Source organism: Doryrhamphus excisus, chromosome 7, assembly GCF_030265055.1.
Source record: "Doryrhamphus excisus isolate RoL2022-K1 chromosome 7, RoL_Dexc_1.0, whole genome shotgun sequence".
NCBI lineage: Eukaryota > Metazoa > Chordata > Actinopteri > Syngnathiformes > Syngnathidae > Doryrhamphus > Doryrhamphus excisus.
This window is the reverse complement of record NC_080472.1, coordinates 19,081,577-19,105,831: the sequence shown is the minus strand read 5'-3', so window position 1 is coordinate 19,105,831 and position 24,255 is coordinate 19,081,577. Positions and strand designations below refer to the sequence as shown.

Sequence of the window (24,255 nt, the reverse complement as noted above, 5' to 3'; positions counted from 1 at the left end):
GAGGGCGCGGCTATCCTGTGTTCGTTTTCGAACTACAACGAAATATTCCAAAAGTTTCAAAGTCACTTTACTTTTCCCGAATTACCACTGAACTGTAGAAAAAAATATACTTAAAGTAGCAATAAAGTGGGAAAACACACCTTACTAGCGTCCAACAGAAATCCCGAGCAGAAGCGAACGTTAGCTTGTACACTTTCGGTTTTAACAAAGCTACACTCTTCGTTTTGACCTACAACAAAACATAATTTTAGTCTTTTACGTGAATTGCCGCGAAACTAAATATACAGAAATTACATTCTTACAATTTATGGAGCAAAAAGCGGAAAACACACCTTACTGGCGTCCCCCAGAACTGACCAGCAGAAGTGAACGTTAGCTTGTACACTTCCGGTTTTAACAAAGCTACGCTCTTCGTTTTGACCTACAACGAAACATGCTAAAAGCTACTAACTAATTTTAGTTTTTTTGTACGTGAATTACCGCGAAACTAATTATACATAACTGATATTCTTACAATTTATGTACCAAAAAAGCGGGAAAACACACCTGAAGTGGACGTTAGCTTGTACACTTCCGGTTTTAACAAAGCTACACTCTTCGTTTTGACCTACAACGAAACATGCTAAAAGCTACAAACACATTTTAGTTTTTTTACGTGAATTACCGCGAAACTTAATATACAGAATTGATATTCTTACAATTTATTTAGCAAAAAAGCGGGAAAACACACCTTATTTGAGTCCTCCAGAACCGACGAGCAGATGTGAACGTTAGCTTGTACACTTCCGGTTTTGACGTAACGGTGCATTTAAAATGCAATGTAAAAACACTGCTAGCTTTTATCGCGTATATTTAGTGTTATATATAATATTGTGTGATATATCGACGAGGACCCACAAGTTGTACAACTGCCTCCTCTGGTGCGTTCAATACCGGAGGAATTTGCAGCTCTTTGCAAATAAACGAGAACTACAAGTACAGTATACGATTTGAGCATATTTTAATAAAAAACAATTACAAAAACTATTTAACCCCTCTTTAAAAAACAAATTTGATGTAAATAGCATTACCTGTATAAATAACTTATACTGTTGCTGTTTACCAAGACTTCTCATTTGTCCAACGGTCCCTGAACTAGACCGAGCACCTTCATTGATGAGTCAAGACAGGGCTCAAAACAATGTTAGCATTTTTTTTAAATGAAAATATAAAAATAAAAAACATCATAACCTTACATAGTCAGTGAAAATGGGCGGGGGTTGGGGAGGGGGTGGCATCTGTGATGGAGTAGTCAGTGGTCCTTGTGTTCTCCATCTTCCTCCAGTTTCCTAATCTCCATCTTGAGGTGGTTGATGTTCTCCCTGCTGGCTTTCAGCTTGTCTTTCAGATCAGTGATCTCCTGGCTGGTCCTCTTCTTGGCCACCTCCATTTTCTCCTTTGTCTTCTGCTCCAGTTCGCCGACTGCACGAGAAGATGGACCAATATTGAAGCACGATAAAAAAAACACGAGCATGCGTGAGCACATACACTCGGTCTCATGTTTGTAGGCTCCCAGTGTGAGTTGTCTCGTCGTGGTCAGGAGCTGCTGCATCATGGCTGTGGGATCCTGGAAGATCTGAGCCCACAAACCGGAAAGAACGTTAAAAACATGCCATACTTGTAGTCTACATTCTCAAACCTAGCCTCACCATTTCATCATAGAACTCGGACACAACCGTCTTCTTCGGCATTGCGCTGGAATCAGACTGGAACAGCTTCAGCAGATGGTAAAGCGTCACCTGAAGAATCAAAATAGGAATATTTAGCAAAGCTATTTGTGTGTTCTGTTGGTGTGTTCATGCGTCCTCACAGGTCTCTCGTTTGGGTCAATGAAGAAGATCTTGATGATGATCTCAAACTCCCCCCAGCCGGTCTCTGTGATCTCATAAGGGGGCTTGGTCACCACTGCAGAGCACACACATTGTTACGCTTTGCAAATGTGCATTTTAAATGGCGTCTACTGACCTCTAAGTGGGTTGCCGTAGCTCTCATGTAGCTTGAACTGGATCTTTTTCACATAAGCTGACATATCCTAGCAAAAAACAGCAGTGTGTTAATATATATATTTTTTAAATTATGTGTACATAATGCCGCCTTACCTCATTTCTGTACGGCTTCACGTACACAGACCACTGATGAGTGTGTCCATCTTCTTCTCGCTTCTTCCCGAAGTAGCGGGCGACATTCCCAAACACGATAGGCTTCACAATAGTAACTCCCTGCACAACAAAACCACAAATTGTGGAAAATATGTTAGTAACAACATTTGGCGGCCTTCTACGGCCCACACATTCATTCATTTACCTTAACGCGACCTCCGGAATCTGGACCAAATTCAGTCATCTTTTTGAACATATTACAGGATAATTTACGTTAAATTAAAGCCTTGGAACAATGTAATTGGATTATTTCTATTAAAAAGAGAAATTCAGTTCTAACGCCCGCCATTTAATAGCTTTCATGTCAATAGCAACAATTCAAGTTGGCTTCCGGTTAAACAGGAAGTGCAACTCGCTTCATGTCCGGTGTGCGCCAGATCACGATGAATAGTTCCGTTTATGTAAACAAGTCCAACACACGTTGTGCATTTAACAAAGAGCTTAAATGAATATAAAAGTCTGACTAGTTTTAATTCAAATACCCTTATAAAAATGTATAATCACTATATATGGGGCCGAATAAAACTATTAGAAAGTAATAGCAAAAAATTCACAAAACCGAACTAAAGTTGCAATGTTTATTTTGGGGTAGCCTCGATTTTATTTTTGCACAAAATTCGTCTAAAGGCATTAATATGACTTTAAAAAAAACATTAAAAACACAATGCATCTTGTACTGCAGCTCACTTGTTTTTTTCCGTACAAAATAACTAGTATATTATTGCCTTGCAAATGTTACAATCAGCAGTCAGTTTAAGAGTCAAGTATAAATTGCACCTTGCGTCCTTGCGAAGTACACCTGCAAACACTTACCTTATGCACTGTGGAGAAAACAAGTGACAAGATGCATCTATACATTACGCCAACACACACTACAGAGCTTTGAAGTACATTGCACCACAAATAGAAGTGCCTTGGCTCACTTTTTTTGAAGCAAAACTGACCCATTGGTGTACTATTTCACAGTTACTGCACATGATCAATGTGAACATGGAATTCTGACAATATACTACTGTCAGGATAAAAAGTTATTTAAAAATTTGACTTGCAATTAACAACAAAAAAGTTGTTTACCACAGAGATGCTTCCTGATTACAATGCCCTTCGGATGATGGATCTTAAGAGTGACTTAACTTTAATAAAAACATGCATTTTTGTGAAGAAAAACTAATCACATAAAACGAAACGCCACATGGAAATCAAACAATAACAAAAAGGGAGTATTACACAGTAACAATACAAGGAAAAAAAGTGGACAAACAGAATGGGAATGTGTAAGACGGCTGCATTACTGGTTTCGTGCTTCTGCATGTAAACCAGTTCTTATTCAGCAGTGAGATTGAAAGCTACAGTAAAAAAAAAAAAATGAGTGGAATCTACAGTGGCATGTCAAGGTAATATGCATTTTTTTCATCAAAAAAATCTGTAAAAACAAAGCAAACCTAGTGGTCCCTAAGTATACACAACATAAAAACAGCAAAATGGTGCATTTGTTGGTTCAAATAAGAAGCAAATACAAATTTGTTATTTCACAATAGTACATTCGATACTTTTTGTCTTACCTGGCGTAAATAAAGGCATCCGCATAAAGCATCAAGTAAAAAAAAAAAAAAACGCTTTCATATAAATGAGGCAGTTGCAAAAAATGTACCTCAGTAAACATGTTTTATTACAACACCATCTATTTTAATCAAAAGCAGACACATTTAGAAACATACTAAGCATGAGAATGAATGAGTTGAGGGGCTGGGGAGGGGAAGGGGGGAGTGGTTGAGAAAACAGCAAACATGTACCCTATATAAAAACTGCTCTCTAAACTGAGTGTACACAGTACAGAAGCAAAAAAAAAAAAAAAAAAGAGAGAAAAGAATGTAATGTTTGTGTCTTCTATCACAAGGAATGGTGGGCCAGTTTTATTGTTGTTGCCAGACAAGCGAGAGAGAGAGAGAGAGAAAATAATCACACATCACATGAAATAAAACAGCATAAAAATAAGAATGGAAAGATTTTGGATTCATCTTTAGTTACCATGAGCAGCCTTACATATGGTGGAGGGAGAGAGGGAAGGGGTGGGGCTCCTCCATCCACTCTGCACACTAGATGAACAGACAAGAGAGAAGGGGAAGGAGAGATGGAGGGATGATGGAAGAAGAGTTGCTGTCCGTGTGGTTTGTGTCCAGTCATGCGGGTTGTGTTGTTGTTGTTGGTGGTGGTGGTGGTAGGGGGGGTTGCGTGTGGGGGGGCGCAGATGTCCCTCCTCCTTTTGTCCTTCCATCCAATGGTGTATAGAGGTTGGTGAGCTGAAAGGTGTCAAAACGGAGGATGGAGTTTGGTCTCGAGGCAGCGCAACAGTCAACATTCTCTCTCTCTCCCCCCTCACCACACGGCTATACGACCACTACACAACTGACAGTGTGATGCGCACACACAAAGACCACACCGGCGCGGGGCGCACCTCACAATGACTTTACATGGACTACTTACAAATAGTACAATGAGTTTATGCTCCGCCCAGTCCCAGCAATGGACGCAACAACAGATTTCCTGGCTGAGTATTCACATTGTGTACTAATGTACTGGAACCATACACTACAAGAGCATCAAAACGTCAACGTATGGGAAAAGTGCATTTCAACTCATAGACAGGTTGTTCATTTAGCTGCACTAAAGCAGTCTTTGGTGTCATTTTCTGTCACGCTGCCATGATCGCCCGATGGCAGCAGCGCCACTCGGTTTGGACGCAAAGGTGTTCAGTCTTTGTTTTCGGACACCTCCTTTCGGAGTCTTCGTATACATGAAGTGTGTGTCTACCCCGATGCATGACGTCCTTTTCATAGCTTGAGCATAGAAACTCTGTTTTACTGTCTTCTAAATATTATTATTTTACCATTAGAGCCCTGTAGACAAGAAGTAACACCCCTATAGTCACCTTTACACTCCTAGTAGCTCATATAAGTAGACATTGTAAGTGATAAGAAAGTTTGTTGTAGTATTCATTCATTCATTTTCTACCGCTTTTTCCTCACAAGGGTCGCGGGGGGGTGCTGGAGCCTATCCCAGCTGTCTTCGGGCGAGAGGCGGGGTACACCCTGGACTGGTCGCCAGCCAATCACAGGGCACATATAGACAAACAACCATTCACACTCACATTCATACCTATGGACAATTTGGAGTCACCAATTAACCTAGCATGTTTTTGGAATGTGGGAGGAAACCGGAGTACCCGGAGAAAACCCACTCACGGGGAGAACATGCAAACTCCAGAGATGGCCGAGGGTGGAATTGAACCCTGGTCTCCTAGCCGTGAGGTCTGCGCGCTAACCACTAGACCGCTGTGCCGCCTTTGTTGTAGTATCTCCAACGTAATGCAGGTCAATTGCATGGTATTTATAGGTTATAGCACGGACGGCAGCAAAACAAAACGCTGTGTGTTCACGCACATGCGCTGTTCTCTGATTGGTTGTTTCACGGGCACGATACCAGAGCAGAGCGCTCTGAGCGGACACCTACGGGGGTTGATACTGGACATGGTTAAACTCTAGGGTTTCTAGGGTACAGGGCCAATTAATACTGTAGTATGTGATAATAAAAGATGGTCAGTACATCAGGTACATCTGTAAAACAATGGACTTTGTTTACATCGCATTGTTCAACCTTTGCGTGCATGCTACAGGGATTTCTGCAGGGACAAAAGATGGACGACTCGCTAGCCTCCAATTTGTTTCTTCTAAATTTAAAAGGTTTTGGAACAGAGTGGGGAAGAAAGGCAAAGTTCCACACAGAAAGTCTCATTGTAGAATACTATACTTGTCTAACATTTTTTAGTTAATAGGTCGTAGTCAACCTAGAAACAGCAATTATGCATCCATTTTTTAAATCCCGAGAGAGCGACGAGTGATGTTTGAACCGCAAAATGGCGAGGGATGACAACACGGTCCACTATCCGCATTTTGTGTCCCATAACCCTTGTGGATAAAAGGTTAAATCCTTGCCTTACTGCGTTCTTACCTCAGGTTACAAGAGGAATTAGGAGACCATGGCAGGGTGGTTGCTTAGCAGAAAATGACATGAAAAGGCAGATTTGGACTTTTTAAGGTGATTTAAGGTGACTTTTTTTGTAACTTTTGATCAGCTGATGAACAACTTGCTTTGAATAAAATGCAAACTATTTTTTTTGTCTCTTGCTCCCATTTTTTTTGGCCTTTTGATGCTCTTCCTACAATCTGGTTTTAATCCACCAGCACAAAATGTGAGGACTTTTAAATCTAAAAATTTGTTGTTTTTTTTGTGTACTCAATAGTTTTGCATGTAATGCACATTTTTTTCTGATGGTGTTACACAAAATTCCACTAAACATCATATGTGTTTGTAAAGTTTGTGTTGCATTTGTGGACATTTTGTTTGTCTATTTGTATGAAGTAAAAAGTACACTTGTACACAGACATCCGTCATACACAGTATTCAACAGGTAAGCTACTCCTTCAATATATACAGCATCAAATGATATGAAACATTTGTAAGATTTTCATGACAATTAAAATATTACACACTATGCAATGTGTCCCCCCCCCCCAGTTTTTTTTTTTTTACATTGTGGAAAATTAAATCTATGCTTCAATCATTGCAATATGCATTTTTCTGAATGAAGCACACATGAAGTTGAATATGGTGTGCTTTATTCACATGACCTAATTATAATACACCCGCTAATAACTAACCATATTAAGGCTCAACAGCTCATACTTTGCCAGTCACACAGCCATGATTACCACCAAAGCATCATTATTTGTTACAAATTATATTTTTAAAAGTGTCAAGTAAGCAAGTTAACGCAACTGCACAACCAAACTTCAAAGATATTGCTAAAATATGCTTCTATCACGACCCAAATGACATTCACCAGAAATAAACAGAATCCTCTAAAGTCCCTTTCAGATCAAAAGGCCAATGTGATTTGTAATACATAGTTAATACATGCAACTTTAGATAGCTTATATTGACATCATTTACACGTGGGCTTCCTTTAGTGCAACAGCAAACAAGTTCAACACATTACGACCAAGGTTTGAACCCCCCGACCCTCAATAATGATGTGACACCATCCACACTATCATCAAACTGGTTTGTTGACCTTACAGTTCTTATCGTAGTCCCTGTGAGGCAACAGCTTCTTCTTCGAACGTCCAATTGTTTCTCAGCGAGAGCAAATGCACTGCATTATTTTTTTTTTTTTTTTATTATTGAGAACTCCAGTAAACACCCATGAGGTGGCGTTTACTTATTTAGCACATACTCGGGCGGGGATTGCTTCACAGGGACCACACAGGGTGACACAATCAAAGTGGACATATAATAATAATAATAATAATTAAGCTATTGAAACCCTACAAACAAGGACAGCACCAAATTCGGTCATAAACACAAAAAAAGTTTGTCATGTTCACACTCTGACGCCACACACACACACGCCCACACACACAAAGTTGACATCGTTGGCCTTTGTGTATATTAACATTTTAAACCACGTTTTTTTTCATATTTAAATAGAATGAGTGAACCTAAGTACACTCCCAAGATACATGAGCTTGTGTCTACTGAGGATCTTGTTCTTAATATTATGTTGACAGAAAAAAAAAGTCCTATTCCTTAACTAGAGGTAAGAATGTGAAGATGCTACATAATTAAAAAAAAAAAATTATGCATTAAAGAGGTGCTCAGTGGACACAAAGTCATGCCTTCTATGCTTAATGTTATATGGGAATGTTGGAATTGGAGGTAAAATCGTGATTAAACAACACCGATGGCTAGCTTCTCAAACACCGTCATAGTCATCGTAGCACACTGTTTTCCAATTGACTACTTTACATTTGTATGACATTTAAGTAGCTTCACTCAGAGGGAATTGGTAACACATGCAACATGGAAAATACAGATGGGTAAATGTTAGACATGAGAAGAGAGGCGTCTCTTTTGTGTTTTAGCGATAAATGCCAAAATATGCTCCATAACAGTATTTATATGAGCTAAAAGTGATAGCAGTATAAGTTAGCGAGACCTAACCAAGGGAATTCATGACAAAGCATCTCCAAGTCTTGGAACCCAGTCTTAAATACTGACTCATGGTGTACTGCAGGGGTGTCCAAACTTTTTCCTATACTGCATAATGAAAGGGCGCAAGGGCCACTATGATATTTTATATATATTATATTAGAAGTCATATGTACTATATGATTTAAAAAAAAGTTACATTTAAATTTTCCAAATATTGAAACTTCATTCTGGAATAATTGTAATACATTTTCTTAGATAATAATAATAATAATACCATTAAGCGGTCATCATAATAATATTATGACTCCATTCCCATAATACATCACTTTCCCCAAAATCTATGAATTTTGGTTTGTTTCTCATCAATACTCCAACTTCCAAAAATATAATTTAATTTAATCTCTTTGGTACTAAAATGACATTTTTCTTATGTAAAAGTGACTTTAATATTTTGACTTTCTGGTAAAATTGTCTTGTAAATTTTCTTTGTCATATTATGACATAATAATAAAATAAATTATAATATAAAAATAATAAATAATTAAAAAATATACACAAGTTGCAAATTAATTCATTTTGTTTTCTTATCAGAACTTTAAAAAATATATATATCTATGTTTCAACTAAAATTACTGTATGCAATTTTCCCTCATATTTTACGCTATTGTTAAATTTCTGACTCTGTACATTCCTACTTTTTTTCCTCTCTCAATATTTTGACTTTATTTATGTAAAGCTACTGCTAATTTTTCAAAAATATTTCAGTTGGTTTTGCAAGGTGCCGCGAACCGCAAAAGGCCCCCGTGCCTCACTTTGGACACCCTTGATGTACTGTACTGTCAGTTCAGCTTATACAGCAGAATGTATCAAATCACCACATTTTTTCCAACCTTTAGTCAATTTCAATTGGTAGACGGGTACAATATTTCAAAAAAGGTATCAATACACAAAACCATATGACAACTGGTCGACTGCATAATTATTCGAAGTATTGTTACTCTCCAAAACAGGTTTACAGATAATTGAGGTCTGAAGAATACAAACAAAAAACAATGTTATGCTATAAATAATACAAAACGTGTTAGCTGCTAATAACCCCTAGTGACTTACAACTTGGGGGTGTGATCACTGCAACATGTAATACATAAAATCACATTACTAAAACACAAATTAGGAAAAAATCCCAAAGACATTTTGAGTAACAGTACATTTTAGTAGTATAAAAAGCACTTTTAGGAGGTATCACGTGTGTCATGTGTTCAACATTACAACCAAATTGAATAGACTTAAGCATTACTGCGCACAGCCTCAATATTCTTCCAGAAATGACTTTTTGGTCACTGGCATTACCTGCTGCTAAAAACATGTTGATATACCAATCAGAAGAATGTGCGACAAATGAAAATGAATACTATATTTTGAGGTAAACATGACCTCAATACTGATGGATTGATTTTTGCAATAAAAGCAGCTTGAAATGCCCGTAGACCAAAAACAATGACCAGGAAATATTGCTCTGTTTTCATATATATATGGACAAGGTGCAAACCAGAAACACAGTTCAAACTCTCATCAAATGATACAGTATTTTTGCACGATGGAAGTATGACAAGTTTTCCTGTGAGACAATTCACACAAGCAAAAAGTTGATACAAGTCTAAAAGTACACTTACCTGGTACTTACCAACGTCAAAGCTTCTTTCTTCATCATCCAGTCAGATTTTATGTCCAATATTGATTTGTAAAATTGTGTATTTCTGTACAAGGACACTGAGGAAAAAAACATACAAATACACCAACCTGACTCCATTAGCGGTGTCGATACTCCCTCTCCCGCTCTCTTTCACGGTCTCGGTCACGGTCCCTCTCGCGATGGCGGTCCCTCTCCCGGCTACGTTCCCGGTAGTAGTCTTCGTGCCGATCGCGACTGCGAGACTTGTGGCGCCTGCTCTTTTCCCTGGAGCGACTGTGATCGCGTTCCCTGGAGCGCTCTCGCCTTTTGGGCGCAATGTTTACATGATCACTTCTTAAAGATAAATATCAAAGACTCACGACGGCGTAAGGAGAAGCGTTGAGTTTGTGATGAAATGTTAATCTTTACCTGGAGGCGGAGCCGTAGCTTTTGGACTCAATGCCGTGGAGACAGTCCTGAAGAGAACTTATCAGGACTTTGCAGCGGTCATCGGCGGATACTTTGGACTGCTTGATCAGACTGATGGCCGTCACCAACGTCTCGATGGCGCTGCCGTAGTCGGCTAATTAGAAGAGGGCGGAATCAGGTGCGGGTTCCAGGTGAGTCCAGTTTGCTGGACTCGTGGAATGTGTATTGGTTACCTGCGCTGGCGTCAGACACGGCTCTGGATATGGCACTGGAGGAGATGGCTCTGTTTCTGTTCATGATCTCCTCGAACTCAGCCTCACTCAGAGGGGTCCGTGACGCATCCATGTCCCTGGGAACACACACCGGGCCCACGAAGGGTCATATACTACGTCTACATTCACTAAAATACACAATAAAAACTACATCCATTAGAATAGTTTTCAATGACTTCACTCACCGTCCTCCGGGCCCGTAGTCTCCTCTCTCATACGGCGGTGGGCGTCCGTATGGGTCATTTGGTCCTGGGGGTCCCCTGTCATTGGGGGGCATGTTGTTGCTCCCGGGCGGGGGGAAGAACGCAGGATTGACATGGGGCGCCGGTGGCGGCCCACCGGGTGGAGGACCTCCCATGTGAGGAGGTGGCGCCAAAGCCAAGGGCGGCCCAATCGGGCCCGGTGGGCGTGGAGGGAAGGGTCCAGGCGGTGGTGGGCCTTGCTGGGGCGGGGGCGGTCCAGGTGGTGGACCGTAGCCTGGAGGAGGGGGACCCGGGGGTAGAGGTCCTAAGGGCGGCTGGCCAAACTGACCTGGGAAGAGAACAGGGGGAGGTGGCCTGTCGCCTCGATTTGGAGGACCGAGGGGAAGCGGGAGGCCCTGGCCTGGAGGTGGTCCTGGAGGGCCAGGGGGACCAGGAGGAGGACGCGGGGGCCCCTGCATGCCACCTAAAAAAAAAAAATAAAATAGGAGAGCATTTAGACAAGCTCATGTAAGTCCGACACATACAGCCTCCCATGGGGAAAGTAAATCTGCTGATTAAAAGGACAAAAGAACGTTAAAATCGAATTCATTGCTCTAGTTGTTCTAATGGGCGGACAGTGACAGAGAGATGAAGAGAGCAACACATACAGAGGACAAAAACAGGATGCTGCAAATGACTCTGAAAGCCTAAAAAAAAAAAAGTCTACCCAAGTCTATCTTTCCTCCATCCATAATTACGCTGGCCTTAAACACTTGATGCAAACTCTACTTGCACTTCGAATTGGAAATAAAACACGGGTCAGTCAAATCAAAATCGAGGTGTTTCACCTCTGTCACGCCAGCTCCCGGGATTGAAATTCATATCCAGGTGGCCATCTTGGTGCCTAATCAGATCAGGTCTCATCCCTGAGCCTAATGGAGGAGGAGAAAGCAAACCAATCACAACTTTTTATTTGCCGCCAACAAACTTGACTGCTTTTTTTTTTGTAGGCCCGGCATGGCGAGAGCGCTATAGGAGACAGAAGGGACGTGAGCAAAGACAAGATTCAAACTCCATTCTCGCCTAAAGGAAAACATAGTGGGTAGCCAGAAGAGACGTTTAGATTTAGATTGGCAGCCGCTCTTGAAGCCAAGGTCATTGGTAAGTGTGCACCAAACTTGCAGGGGGGGAAAGGTTTTTTTTTTTAGCCTGAATATCAAGAGTCATAACAAACAGCACATAACCACAAAAATACACACTCTAATATGAAAACAAAATTAAAAAAATTCTGATTCCTCAATATGTCGAGCTCAACAGAGCACAGTGCAGCCCATGCAGACTCCCATAATATCAGTACCTCTTTTTAGTTCATGACTGGTGATGGCCACACTTGTCTTAACCATTAAAAAAAAAGGTCTTTTTACGAACCATGGAAGTGTGGTGGTGGTCCTCCAGGGCCAACAGAACCTGGGAAGCGGTCTCCTCCGGGGCCAGGTGGTCCAGGGAACCTGCCTCTACCTCGACTGCCCATTGGAAAACCACTACGGCCGGTGCCGGGGGGACCAGCTTTACCTTCGCCTGACATCTGGCCTGACTGGTTACCTAAGAAAAGAAAATCATGTCACCCTTTTCAAGTACAGTAAACCTCGGATATATCGGATTCAATTGTTCCCACTGGTTTTGTACGATATAAGCGAAATCCATTTATATGCGTATACCGGAAAATGTCCGTTTTACGCATATATGGGATTTATATCCGGTATATGCGTAAATCGGATTTTATCCGTTATAAAAAGGCACTTCCTTGACTATGTTTCCAATGTACCTGGACGCGCAGGCAACGCTGCAAATGACGTCGTATAGCGGCCTGTCACGATTCGGCGAATCGGAGCGCCACGATGCGGCCATCCGATATATGCGAGGGAAATTTAATGGAAATGCATTGGAACGGGACTGGAGATTTTGTCCGAAATAGGCGAAATCCGTTATAAAAAAATCCGATATATGCAATTATTTTTAATTGGAAATGCATTAGCGGCACGGTGGTCTAGGGGTTAGCGCACAGACCTCACAGCTAGGAGACCAGGGTTCAATCCCACCCTCGGCCATCTCTGTGTGGAGTTTGCATGTTCTCCCCGTGCATGCGTGGGTTTTCTCCGGGTACTCCGGTTTCCTCCCACATTCCAAAAACATGCTAGGTTAATTGGCGACTCCAAATTGTCCATAGGTATGAATGTGAGTGTGAATGGTTGTTTGTCTATATGTGCCCTGTGATTGGCTGGCGACCAGTCTAGGGTGTACCCCGCCTTACGCCCGAAGACAGCTGGGATAGGCTCCAGCACCCCCCGCGACCCTTGTGAGGAAAAGCGGTAGAAAATGAATGAATGAATGAATGGAAATGCATTACAGAAAAATCGGTTCTTTTTTATCTGTCCGTTGTGAGCGAATTTCCGATATATCCGAGGTTTACTGTACAACCACTGATAAATGCGAGTCTAATTAGACTTACTTTTGCGTGACTGCATCTCAAACTGGCTGAGAGACTGTTTGTTGCATGGTGTGACAATAGGATTCTGACCGTGGAGCTCCCTCTTGGACAGAAGGTCCATTAGTTTTCTGGATGATCCATCGGAGCCCACGCACACCAGAGCAAAGCTGGTATACAAAGACAACACATGCATCACAATTCAGCACACCAAAATAAATCTATCACAACGTACCCTTTGGACTGGCCATTAGCCCGATTTTCAAAGAACTTGATTTCCAACACATCCGTGATGCCGATTGAGCGTATTGCTTCTGTTAAGTCCTCATCAGTCGTCCACTGTAAGCGAACACATCAATCATCACACATCCTGTAGAGACTTTTAAAAAGGGTAGTCGCTACCTGTTTTTAAACTTACCCAAGTGAGGTTTCCAATATACAGGGCGATCCTCTTCCCCGAGTATGTGTACACTACATTAGGCGGGGCGGCCTTGCCCCCCTCTGTGCCACCCTGCGATGGCAGCGAGTCCAAATAGTCGCGGTCCTCTGGAGCATCACCATTATTGGCGGAGGGGGATATGACGTCATCATACAAGTCGATCTGCTCGTGAACGGGGTACTCGGCTTCCTGAAAAACACAAGAGTCCCATGTTGTGATGAAACTTGATTCATTTACTCTCCAGAAGAAGATATTAGAAGAAAATTAAATCTCAAGTAAAGGCGACACTAACAGCAGCTCAATCAGTTTTAGTGCACGGATTCAAATATAAAACTATAATAATTGGACTATTAATTCAAAGGTAAGTATGTTAGGTCACTGGAAAAATACAAGAATATAAAAATAACAGTCAGTCAGCATTTTATTATGTAATACGAGTATGATAACACGAAGGCTACCCAATCACGTCCTTGCTATACGCATGTTTTTATTTATTGGTTTATTTTATATATTTGTATATATTGTTTTTTTAATGGTTTAAATTCGTGTATTGTTCAAAACGGTACAGGATACCAAACTACAAGTATTATGTTCATTTTAAGATAATGGCGATCGATGATGCAGATTCGTATAACGCACCTGTAAAAAGGTAGAATATCAGATAGGTAAACTGAAGTATATAGAAAGCAAATGCGGTGTTTGAAGCTGTGTGCATTTCCATAGCAAGACAACAGACGGTACATAAATGCCGTTTTTGACTTAAAAGTTAAGCGTTTTGGGAAGCCAACACTAAGCTAAGCTAGCTAGCTAACTGGCTAATAAAACTGCGTTTGTTTGGCTTTGTTAACCCGCCATTGGCCGCCATGCCGAGGCCCAAACTATTTTATCCACGAAACGATCACTCATTTGGGTACGGGGTCACAATTCTCAATGGAATACATAATAAGAACAATAATAAGAACAAAACTGTGTCAATACTGCTAACATAAGTAACAAAATATACAATTAGAGCATCGTGGGCCTGCACGCGAGGAGGAAGGGGGGCTAGCTAACGTCGCTAGCTGTTTCCGCAGACTCGGTAGCCTTCACGGACAGTAAACACAAACACCCAAATATTGCATCCTGACAGAAAGGAGTAGATAGAATGCCATTAAATACCTGATTGAACTCCTCCTCTACGTCGGCGTAGATATCGATGTGATCTACACCGTCCGCCATTTTCCTCTGGGCCGTTCCTAGCGCTAGCGAGCGCTATCCAGAGCAAGCAGCAACAATGAGGGGAAACGAGCGCCCCTCGTCGGTCATTATGGGCAATTGCAGCCACCTCTTGTTAAAGTCGATCAGGAGGAGTTAATCAATATTTACGATTCAAGGCTTTCACTAATGATTTAAATGGGCTGTTTATTTAATCCTAGCCCATTTTTATTTCGGAATAATTACTGTTAGTTTGTTCACTTTGTGTTTAGCATGTTGCTAACAAGGAAATAAACGTGTAATAATCGTTAGCTTATTCCAGTATGTCCATTTAAAGCTTCTTCTTCTTTTTCTCTCGTTTTCCCATGTATTGTGATTTAATTCATTCAATTTGCTTCGTATATACAGCATATACAGTTAACTACAGTATATCTAATTACAATAATGTGCTAAATTGCTTCATTTTCTTTCCGAAAAAATGGGGAAAATATCAACACATCCCCCCAAAATCCGCCCACAGACAACCAAACGACGTACAAAAAAACATGGAGATACTTTAATGTATAAATAATGGCTTTGTCAATCATTGTACAATATAGATTGCATACAGTACAATAATGTGAAGCGGAAAGACAAACAGAGAAGTTAATAAACATGGTTGATGGTTGTTTACACATTAGAGATGGATCAGCAGTCAGGCAATTTGTGGTAAACACATGCAACAACGTCAACAAAAAAAGTATATGGAATGAGTAGAAGTATACAAAAATATTGTTAGATATTTTTACTATCCTTTTTCCGCTTGTCCGACCTATAAATGTTGTTGAACCCTCATATAGGCGTGCATGAGCACAAGCTCTGAGCTGTACAAGCTGAATTGGACCAATCACAGCGGAGTGGGCGTGTCCGGAGGCGGGCCATGTGTGGAATCAATGAAAACTGACAGTTTAGTGTGTCTGATATGAATTCAAATTGATGGCATTAGCAACTTTCTTGAAGTTTTTGAATCAAAGGAAATAAAGCTGGAATAGGTGCAGGTTCTAGAAGATGTAGAAAGCTTTCTGTGTGAGTTATCGTATGTAGATGCTCTCTAGGAGTCCATAACTCAATTAAAAGAGCTGAAAATTAGCATAATAGGTCCACTTTAATAAATAATAATAATAATAATAATAAACAATAATTATTATTATAAAAACAATTTTATAATTATTAAAATTATTAAATAATATAATAAGAATATTATATTATTTCTATGATTATAATAATTTATATGATTTATATAATATATAATTTATATTATTATAATAATATTATGATAATATTAATATTATAATAATAATTTTAAAAAAAGAGAAAAAGAGGTGCATCTCAATAAATTGGAATACATATAGTATCTTTAACAAGGTAATATATTTCAGTAATTCAACTGAAAGTGAAATATGATCAATATTTATGATATATATTTATTAATAATTTTGATGATTATAGTTTACAGCTAATAAAATCTCCATATTCAGTATCTCGGAAAAAAAACTGATTGGTGTTAATCTAAATTGAACTCCGAAAATCAATATACTCTTATCTATATTCTGCAATAAATTATTGAGCTGCACCTGTATATAGACAATCAACAGACCATAATAAACAGCGTGGCCATATGCGAATCTGAGAGGGGGTGAAGGTAAATCAAAAAGTCATTACATTCGCTCATGTGATTCATAATTCATCACCGTGAGTTACAGCAGCCACCTGCTTCTCCTTCATTTGGATTTTGACATGCAAGGAAAGTAACTAAAGGAGCGGTAACCATGGCAACAGCAGTCAATTTTACTGTAGTTTGCAAAAACGAGGTCAAAAATGCGTTCGCGCTTGTGGTCCAGACCAAAAATAACAAAAAATAAACTTAATCATTATTATATCATTGATCAGGCTGCACGGCGGTCAAGTGGTTAGCGCGCAGACCTCACAGCTAGGAGACCAGTGTTCAATTCCACCCTCGGCCATCTCTGTGTGGAGTTTGCATGTTCTCCCAGTGCATGCGTGGGTTTTCTCCGGGTACTCCGGTTTCCTCCCACATTCCAAAAACATGCTAGGTTAATTGGCGACTCCAAGGTATGACTGTGAGTGTGAATGGTTGTTTGTCTATATGTCTCCTGTGATTGGCCTCGTGAGGAAAAGCAGTAGAAAATGAATGAATGAAACTTGGTGTATACTTTGGTGCATTTTGATAATACATATTTGTCCTTTTTGCATGCTTTTTCCTGTCATTTTAGCACTGGTCCGTGTCTTTGGTTGCTGTAGTGATTGGGTTCGATTGATCATGTACTCACACAGCGAACTCAGCAGCGTTCCTGTTCGCACAAACAAAACACAACAAGCGTGAACGCACCCTTCGATATACAAAATAAATCCACTTGTGGTGTCCAGCGACAGAATGGGTCACCATAGGGAGAGAAAGGTGGCGATGGGGGGACAAAAGAGGACGAGAAAGGCAGAAAAGGACGTGGCGGATGCTCCTCCACAGTCGTTGGCGTTCTCCTGGAAGGAACATGGCAGAATTATAAGAGTTCCGTTCGATGAACGTATATGAAGGCTTCTCTGAGGAGCGCACCTGAGGGTGGTAAGCGTGGCAGGACTCGGGGCGTCTGCGGATCTTCTGGGACCGCATCCGCTCACATTTGACTGAGGAGTTATGTTCGTAGGGGTCAAAGGGCGTACACAGGACTCTTTGTGTTACAGTGATGCAGAACGCGTATAACGAAAAGGATATATTTGACTTCCTTGGGCTCCATGGTGATGGGGGAGTGCTGTCTGGAGCAGTCACAGTCGGCCTGGACCACCAGCATCAGAAGGTTGCTCTCCGGGATCTGCTGCACCACAAACGTCCTGAAAAGCACAAAGGTTAAAGGTCATTTTATTTATTAACCCTTAGATGCACGAGTGACTGGACCCTACATTCTTCCATAAGTGGGTCAAAAATGACCCACACTAGAATCAATGCATTTTTATGCCAATTTTGGTTAGGAATAATCACTTGTATGATATTTAGTATTATATTTAAGAGTTGATAAGTTGATAAGAATCAAAGGTTCATATTGGATTCCATAGAAAATGCATGCAGGTCATTTTTGACCCACTTATGGAAGGTTGGGGTAGTAACACATAAACAAAAATTTCTTAAAATGTATAAAAAGTAAGTTAAACATGTGAATGGCATGATAGCAAAAATGTGTTTTTTGAGGAATACCTGGAATATGAATTGATAAAAAAAAATTCATTACAAAGATATTTCAAGAAAACAACCTGACCGGGTCATTTTTGACCCACTTATGGAATGTTGGGGTAGTAACACAAAAACTAAAATTTCTTAAAATGTATAAAAGGTAAGTTAAAAATGTGAATGGCATGATATCAAAAACATGTTTTATGAGGAATACCTGGAATATGAATTTATAAAAAAATTTTAATTACAAAGATATTTCATGAAAACAACCTGACCGAGTCATTTTTGACCCACTTATGGAAGGTTGGGGTAGTAACACAAAAACAAAAATTTCTTAAAATGTATAAAAAGTAAGTTAAAAATGTGAATGGCATGATATCAAAAACGTGTTTTTTGAGAAATATCTAGAATATAAAATGATTAAAAAATATCATTACAAAGATATTTCAAGAAAACAACCTGACCGGGTCATTTTTGACCCACTTATGGAAGGTTGGGGTAGTAACACAAAAACTAAAATTTCTTAAAATGTATAAAAGGTAAGTTAAAAATTTGAATGGCATGATATCAAAACGTGTTTTTCAAGGAATACCTGGAATATGAAATGATAACAAATTTTCATTACAAAGATATTTCAAGAAAACAACCTGACCGGGTCATTTTTGACCCACTTATGGAAGGTTGTTGTAGTAACACAAAAACTAAAATGTCCTAAAATGTATAAAAAGTAAGTTAAAAATGTGAATGGCATGATATCAAAAACATGTTTTTTGAGGAATACCTGGAATATGAAATGATAAAAAAAATTTCATTACAAAGATATTTCAAGAAAACAACCTGACCGGGTCATTTTTAACCCACTTATGGAAGGTTGGGGTAGTAACACAAAAACAAAAATTTCTTATAATGTATAAAAGGTAAGTTAAAAATGTGAATGGCATGATATCAAAAACATGTTTTTTGAGGAATACCTGGAATATGAAATGATAAAAAAAATTCATTTTGAAGATATTTCAAGAAAACAACCTGACCGGGTCATTTTTGACCCGCTTATGGAAGGTTGGGGTAGTAACACAAAAACAAACATTTCTTAAAATGCATAAAAGGTAAGTTAAAAATGTGAATGGCATGATATCAAAAACGTGTTTTTTGAGGAATACCTGGAATATGAATTGATAAAAAATTTTCATTGCAAAGATATTTCAAGAAAACAACCTGACCGGGTCATTTTTGACCCACTTATGGAAGGTTGGGGTAGTAACACAGAAACAAAAATTTCTTAAAATGTATAAAAGGTAAGTTAAAAATGTGAATAGCATGATATCAAAAACATTTTTTTGTTTTTTGAGGAATACCTGGAATATGAAATGAGTCATTTTTGACCCACTTATGCATCTAAGGGTTAAACACTAAAATCAACCTAAAGAAAATCCAATATAATATCCTTCATCTTCTAATCTGTGGGGTAAGACATTGTAATACCACGTCTGTCCTCATGAGGGCGTGCTCCACACTGAAAGACAGAATGCTGGTGAAACTTTCCCCCTCTCTCTCCCTCTCATTTTTACCTTTTGAATACTTCTCTCACCCTCCATGTGCTTGGTATAACCTCAATAATCTAATGCTGCGTCTTCTCCTCTATAAATACACATAGCTCTCACTGTGCAGAAGCGTGGAAAATTATTATTATTATAATTTTTTTTTTTTGCAGGGACATTTTGAAATGACTGGACGTGGGATTTAGCGGAAAAGCCGCACTGCAGGATTGTCTGATTAAGTGCATGTGTGTAATTACTTCTGGCAGCGTCCACACTTAATGATGCTGTTGGTCTCTTTGACTGACGGCTCGTAGACGAAGCTGGGGTACTCGGTGTCGCACGGCTGCAGGATGTCCCCCTTCTTCTTGTGTATAAAGGCTAATGGGGGGGAGAGGGGGACAAAGAAAGGTCACAGGGAGCTCCTTGAAGATACACACATGCTGAACATGAAAGGTACTCACACGTGCGGGTAGATGGCTTGGCTTGAAGGAGGGATGGTGATAATGGTGATGAGATGATGAGAGGATGAAAATGCATGAAAAAGGTGATGTGATATATGATATGATCTGAGGTTCTGAGGACGGGGGGGGGGGGGTATGAATGAATGTAGTAGACATTCAAAAACATCCAAAAAACAAATAAGGAACAAGAACCGGGATATAACTTTCCCACTTTTGGGAAGATTTAGTAGAGATAGTGGACAGTGATCAATGATATAATAATCATTATTATATTATTAATTAGCCTATTATTATTACTATCATCATTATTCTTCTTCTGATTATTACTACTACTACTACTACTAGTAGTAGTAGGCTAGTATTAGCCTGCTTATTGGCTTGCTTATTAGCCTGCTTTTGCCCTATTATATAAAATCTGTCAGAGATTTTTGTATAAAAAACATAAATAAAAAAAAAATCATTCATTCATTCGCTTTCTACCGCTTATCCTCACGAGGGTTGTGGGGGTTGCTGGAGCCTATCCCAGCTGTCTTCGAGCGAGAGATGCGGGGGACACCCTGGACTGGTGGCCAGCCAGCCAATCACAGGGCACATATAGACAAACAACCATTCACACTCACATTCATACCTATGGACAATTTGGAGTCGCTAATTAACCTAGCATGTTTTTGGAATGTGGGAGGAAACCGGAGTACCCGGAGAAAACCCACGCATGCACGGGGAGAACATGCAAACTCCACACAGAGATGGCCGAGGGTGGGATTGAACTCGGGTCTCCTAGCTGTGAGGTCTGTGCGCTAACCACTCGACCGCTGTGCAGCCTGATCAATGATATAATAATGATTATTATATTATTAATTAGCCTGTTATTATTACTATCATCATTATTCATCTACTACATACTAGTAGTAGTAGTAGTAGGCTAGTATTAGCCTATTTATTTGCTTGCTTATTAGCCTGCTTTTGCACTATTATAAAAAATTTAAGATATTTTTTTAATTAAAAAAATCTATTAAAAAATCAATAAAAAAATAAATAATTTTTATATATATAAAAAAATATAAAATTATTTAGGGAGGCATCAGAACATTTTAGGGGGAATGAAGCCCCCATAGGCTTCACGGCAGTCAAGTTGTTAGCGCGCAGACCTCACAGCTAGGAGACTGGGGTTCAATTCCACCCTCGGCCATCTCTGTGTGGAGTTTGCATGTTCTCCCCCGTGCATGCGTGGGCTTTCTCCGGGTATTCCGGTTTCCTCCCACATTCCAAAAACATGCTAGGTTAATTAGCGACTCCAAATTGTCCATAGGTATGAATGTGAGTGTGAATGGTTGTTTGTCTATATGTGCCCTGTGATTGGCTGGCTGGCCACCAGTCCAGGGTGTACCCTGCCTGGGATAGGCTCAGGCACCCACGGCGACCCTCGTGAGGATAAGCGGTAGAAAATGAATGAATGAAGCCCCCCTAAAATAGGCCTAATGATGCCACTGTATATGATACAGACAAATTGTCACATAATCCATGTTTCAGGTACACTATACGGACGGGGACATACAAGTGGCTGATAAATGAATCAGCCAGGGTGGGGCTGGATTAGACCAGGGGAAAATGTGGTCCCTTGCAAGACCAGTTGAGACCCCGTGGTCTCCTACTATATGACAGCACTGCAAAAATGTTAGTTGAACTGAACTTGTGGGCCCGTCTGATGTCATTCCCGGACCATATTTGGCATCCGACCTTAGCAAGACTTTGCCAGTTTTATGTGGGAGCAGTTTCGGAAAAAGGCATGCTATTGTGTTTTTTTTTTGTTTTTTTTTTCTCCTCACCGTCTGCAAAGTGCTCCGTGTGCCAGAATCCGCAGATGTTAAACTCAAGGAGAAAGCTTGTGAAGTGCAGAAAAGAGGAGAGTGGACAGAAAGGGAATCAATCAGGCGGCAATTGTTAACAAAAACTGGGCCAGGACCCAAAGTTGTGTCAGGGGAGTAATGCAAAAATGTTCCAGTAACTTATTGTAGCTATTTTTCATCATAATTGATCACTTTGCTACACAATATGTATTCATGATTTTGACCAAATGAATGAGAAAAAAAAATGCATGCTTGTTGCTACTAGCAACACTTACAGGAAGAAGTTGGACAGGAACCACTTGAAAGCGGCTGCCAAGCCATAGAACGACTAGATGGCATAAACATAAACAAATAAGACAAATCCAGCAGATAGATGAGACATAGATGGATGCATACGTACGCTAAGAAGAGGCCGTGCGCTGCTGATGGAGTGTACGCTCATCTTGCACATGGCCTGGTAGTCAAACAGCGACACCCTGAAGGACGAACAAAGCCAAACATCACATGATAAACACGCACGTATATATTTGCAGATGCCGAGTCAACGCCAAAGTCAACGCCGCGCGCTGTATGCGGACCTCTTACGTAATGTCCTGTGGCAAATGAAGCTTGACAAAATCTTTTAGCTGCTTCAAAAATAGGACATCACTCAGGAGGCTTGGGGCATAAAAGACGAAGGGCATGAAGGAAAGGATGGCGGCTGAAAGCAAGAAGGGGGGGGGGGGATGCAGTACCTTCTGTTTATGGATACTGGACACTCGGATACCATCTAGGCAACCATGGCGTTTCCAATATCACGCTTTTGACACATGCACCGATACGCCTAAAGGTCAAATGTCATATACGTACAGTACCTTCTTTCATTTTTGACACATATTCACAAAAAGACTCCACTAGACAAAGATCTTCTATATGACAGAAGCGCTTTGCTGTTTTTGAGAACCTATTGCCCGAAAAAATCACGAGACAGAGACCTTCAATATGAGAGGAGCACTTTGCTATTTTTAAGAACCAATGGCCAAAAAGACTCCACTAGACAAAGATCTTCTATATGACAGAAGCGCTTTGCTGTTTTTGAGAACCTATTGCCCGAAAAAATCACGAGACAGAGACCTTCAATATGAGAGGAGCACTTTGCTATTTTTAAGAACCAATGGCCAAAAAGACTCCATTAGACAAAGATCTTCTATATGACAGAAGTGCTTTGCTGTTTTTGAGAACCTATTGCCTGAAAAAATCACCAAACAGAGACCTTCTATATGACTGGAGCACTTTGCTATTTTTAAGAACCCATTGCCAGAAAAACTCCACTTGGCAAAGATCTTCAATATGACAGAAGCGCTTTGCTGTTTTTGGGAAACTATTGCCGAAAAAAATCATTGAGAACCAATTGCGGAAAAAATCACAAGACAGAGACCATCTATATGACAGGAGCACTTTGCTATTTTTAAGAACCGATTGCCAAATAAACTCTATTACACAAAGATCTTCTATGTAACACAAGTGCTTTGCTGTTTTTGGGAACCTATTGCCAAAAAAACCATGAGACAGAGACCTTCTATTTGTTTTTTTTAAGAACCGATTGCCAAAAAAACTCCACTAGACAAAGATCTTCTATATGACAGAAGCGCTTTGCTGTTTTTGGGAACCTACTACCAAAAAAACCACAAGACAGAGACCTTCTATATGACACAAGCACTTTGCTATTTTTAAGAACCGATTGCCAAAAAAAACTCCACTTGACAAAGATCTTCTATATGACAGAAGCGCTTTGCTGTTTTTGAGAACCTATTGCCGAAAAAGACGGAGACATTCTATATGACTGGAGCACTTTGCTATTTTTAAGAACCGATTGCCAAAAAGACTCCACTTGACAAAGATCTTCTATATGACAGAAGTGCTTTGCTGTTTTTTGGAATCTGCCACAACAATGTTAGCCACTCCCAAGTTTTGACCTGCAAAGATCCTCTATATTTCAAGAGGACCTACTGCAAAAGGTCCCCCATATGACAGTAGCGCTCTGCTCTTTTTAAGAACCTATTCCCAAAAATGCTGGTCAAAGATCCTTTATATGACAGTGCTCTGCTGTTTTTTGTTTTTTTTTAGGAATATGCAACAATGTTTGTTACTGCCAAATTTGGGAAGGAACCTGTCGTTCCCATGCAGGCCACTTTTGGTGCAACCTTACCTTTTGAACATGCCCATTCGTATGAGTGTGGTCATGACAGATCCGTCAACCTCGCCAAAGAACCTGCCGGCCTGTC

At 40.1% G+C, this 24,255-nt stretch overlaps 4 protein-coding genes across 8 annotated transcripts in view; all 4 read right to left on the bottom strand.

Moving 5' to 3' along the window:
• cacna1c (calcium channel, voltage-dependent, L type, alpha 1C subunit) overlaps window positions 1-844 on the bottom strand; it is a 148,248-nt gene extending 147,404 nt beyond the window's left edge. For all 3 annotated transcript variants that reach the window (XM_058077905.1, XM_058077906.1, XM_058077907.1), the window contains exon 1: window positions 731-844. The gene's annotated coding sequence lies outside the window, so the exon portion shown is untranslated. The remainder of the gene's footprint in view (window positions 1-730) is intronic.
• A 139-nt stretch (window positions 845-983) lies between these two features.
• yeats4 (YEATS domain containing 4) lies at window positions 984-3,550 on the bottom strand. The gene is made up of 7 exons (XM_058077938.1): window positions 2,344-3,550; window positions 2,139-2,258; window positions 2,005-2,071; window positions 1,850-1,944; window positions 1,689-1,778; window positions 1,528-1,615; window positions 984-1,461 (listed from the first exon to the last, which is right to left on the bottom strand). Exons 1-7 carry the CDS (start codon window positions 2,392-2,394, stop codon window positions 1,292-1,294), a joined length of 681 nt encoding a protein of 226 aa, XP_057933921.1. The 5' UTR covers window positions 2,395-3,550; the 3' UTR covers window positions 984-1,291.
• Window positions 3,551-3,697: 147 nt separating this feature from the next.
• Window positions 3,698-15,050, bottom strand: cpsf6 (cleavage and polyadenylation specific factor 6). 2 transcript variants are annotated; one of them, XM_058077920.1, is made up of 10 exons: window positions 14,887-15,050; window positions 13,708-13,917; window positions 13,525-13,628; window positions 13,314-13,459; window positions 12,233-12,406; window positions 11,653-11,736; window positions 10,808-11,288; window positions 10,584-10,699; window positions 10,351-10,504; window positions 3,698-10,245 (listed from the first exon to the last, which is right to left on the bottom strand). In XM_058077920.1, exons 1-10 carry the CDS (start codon window positions 14,944-14,946, stop codon window positions 10,059-10,061), a joined length of 1,716 nt encoding a protein of 571 aa, XP_057933903.1. In that variant the 5' UTR covers window positions 14,947-15,050; the 3' UTR covers window positions 3,698-10,058. The 2 variants fall into 2 exon arrangements, with proteins under 2 accessions (XP_057933903.1, XP_057933904.1); XM_058077921.1 differs by lacking the exon at window positions 11,653-11,736.
• Window positions 15,051-15,445: 395 nt separating this feature from the next.
• Window positions 15,446-24,255, bottom strand: part of cacna2d4a (calcium channel, voltage-dependent, alpha 2/delta subunit 4a) — a 64,210-nt gene continuing 55,400 nt past the window's right edge. For both annotated transcript variants that reach the window (XM_058077918.1, XM_058077919.1), the window contains 9 exons: window positions 24,180-24,250; window positions 22,392-22,467; window positions 22,267-22,319; window positions 21,971-22,026; window positions 20,145-20,165; window positions 19,941-20,061; window positions 17,688-17,808; window positions 17,534-17,611; window positions 15,446-17,460 (listed from right to left, as the gene is read on the bottom strand). In XM_058077918.1, coding sequence (XP_057933901.1) covers window positions 17,362-17,460; window positions 17,534-17,611; window positions 17,688-17,808; window positions 19,941-20,061; window positions 20,145-20,165; window positions 21,971-22,026; window positions 22,267-22,319; window positions 22,392-22,467; window positions 24,180-24,250 — 696 coding nt within the window. In that variant the 3' untranslated portion in view covers window positions 15,446-17,361. The remainder of the gene's footprint in view (window positions 17,461-17,533; window positions 17,612-17,687; window positions 17,809-19,940; window positions 20,062-20,144; window positions 20,166-21,970; window positions 22,027-22,266; window positions 22,320-22,391; window positions 22,468-24,179; window positions 24,251-24,255) is intronic.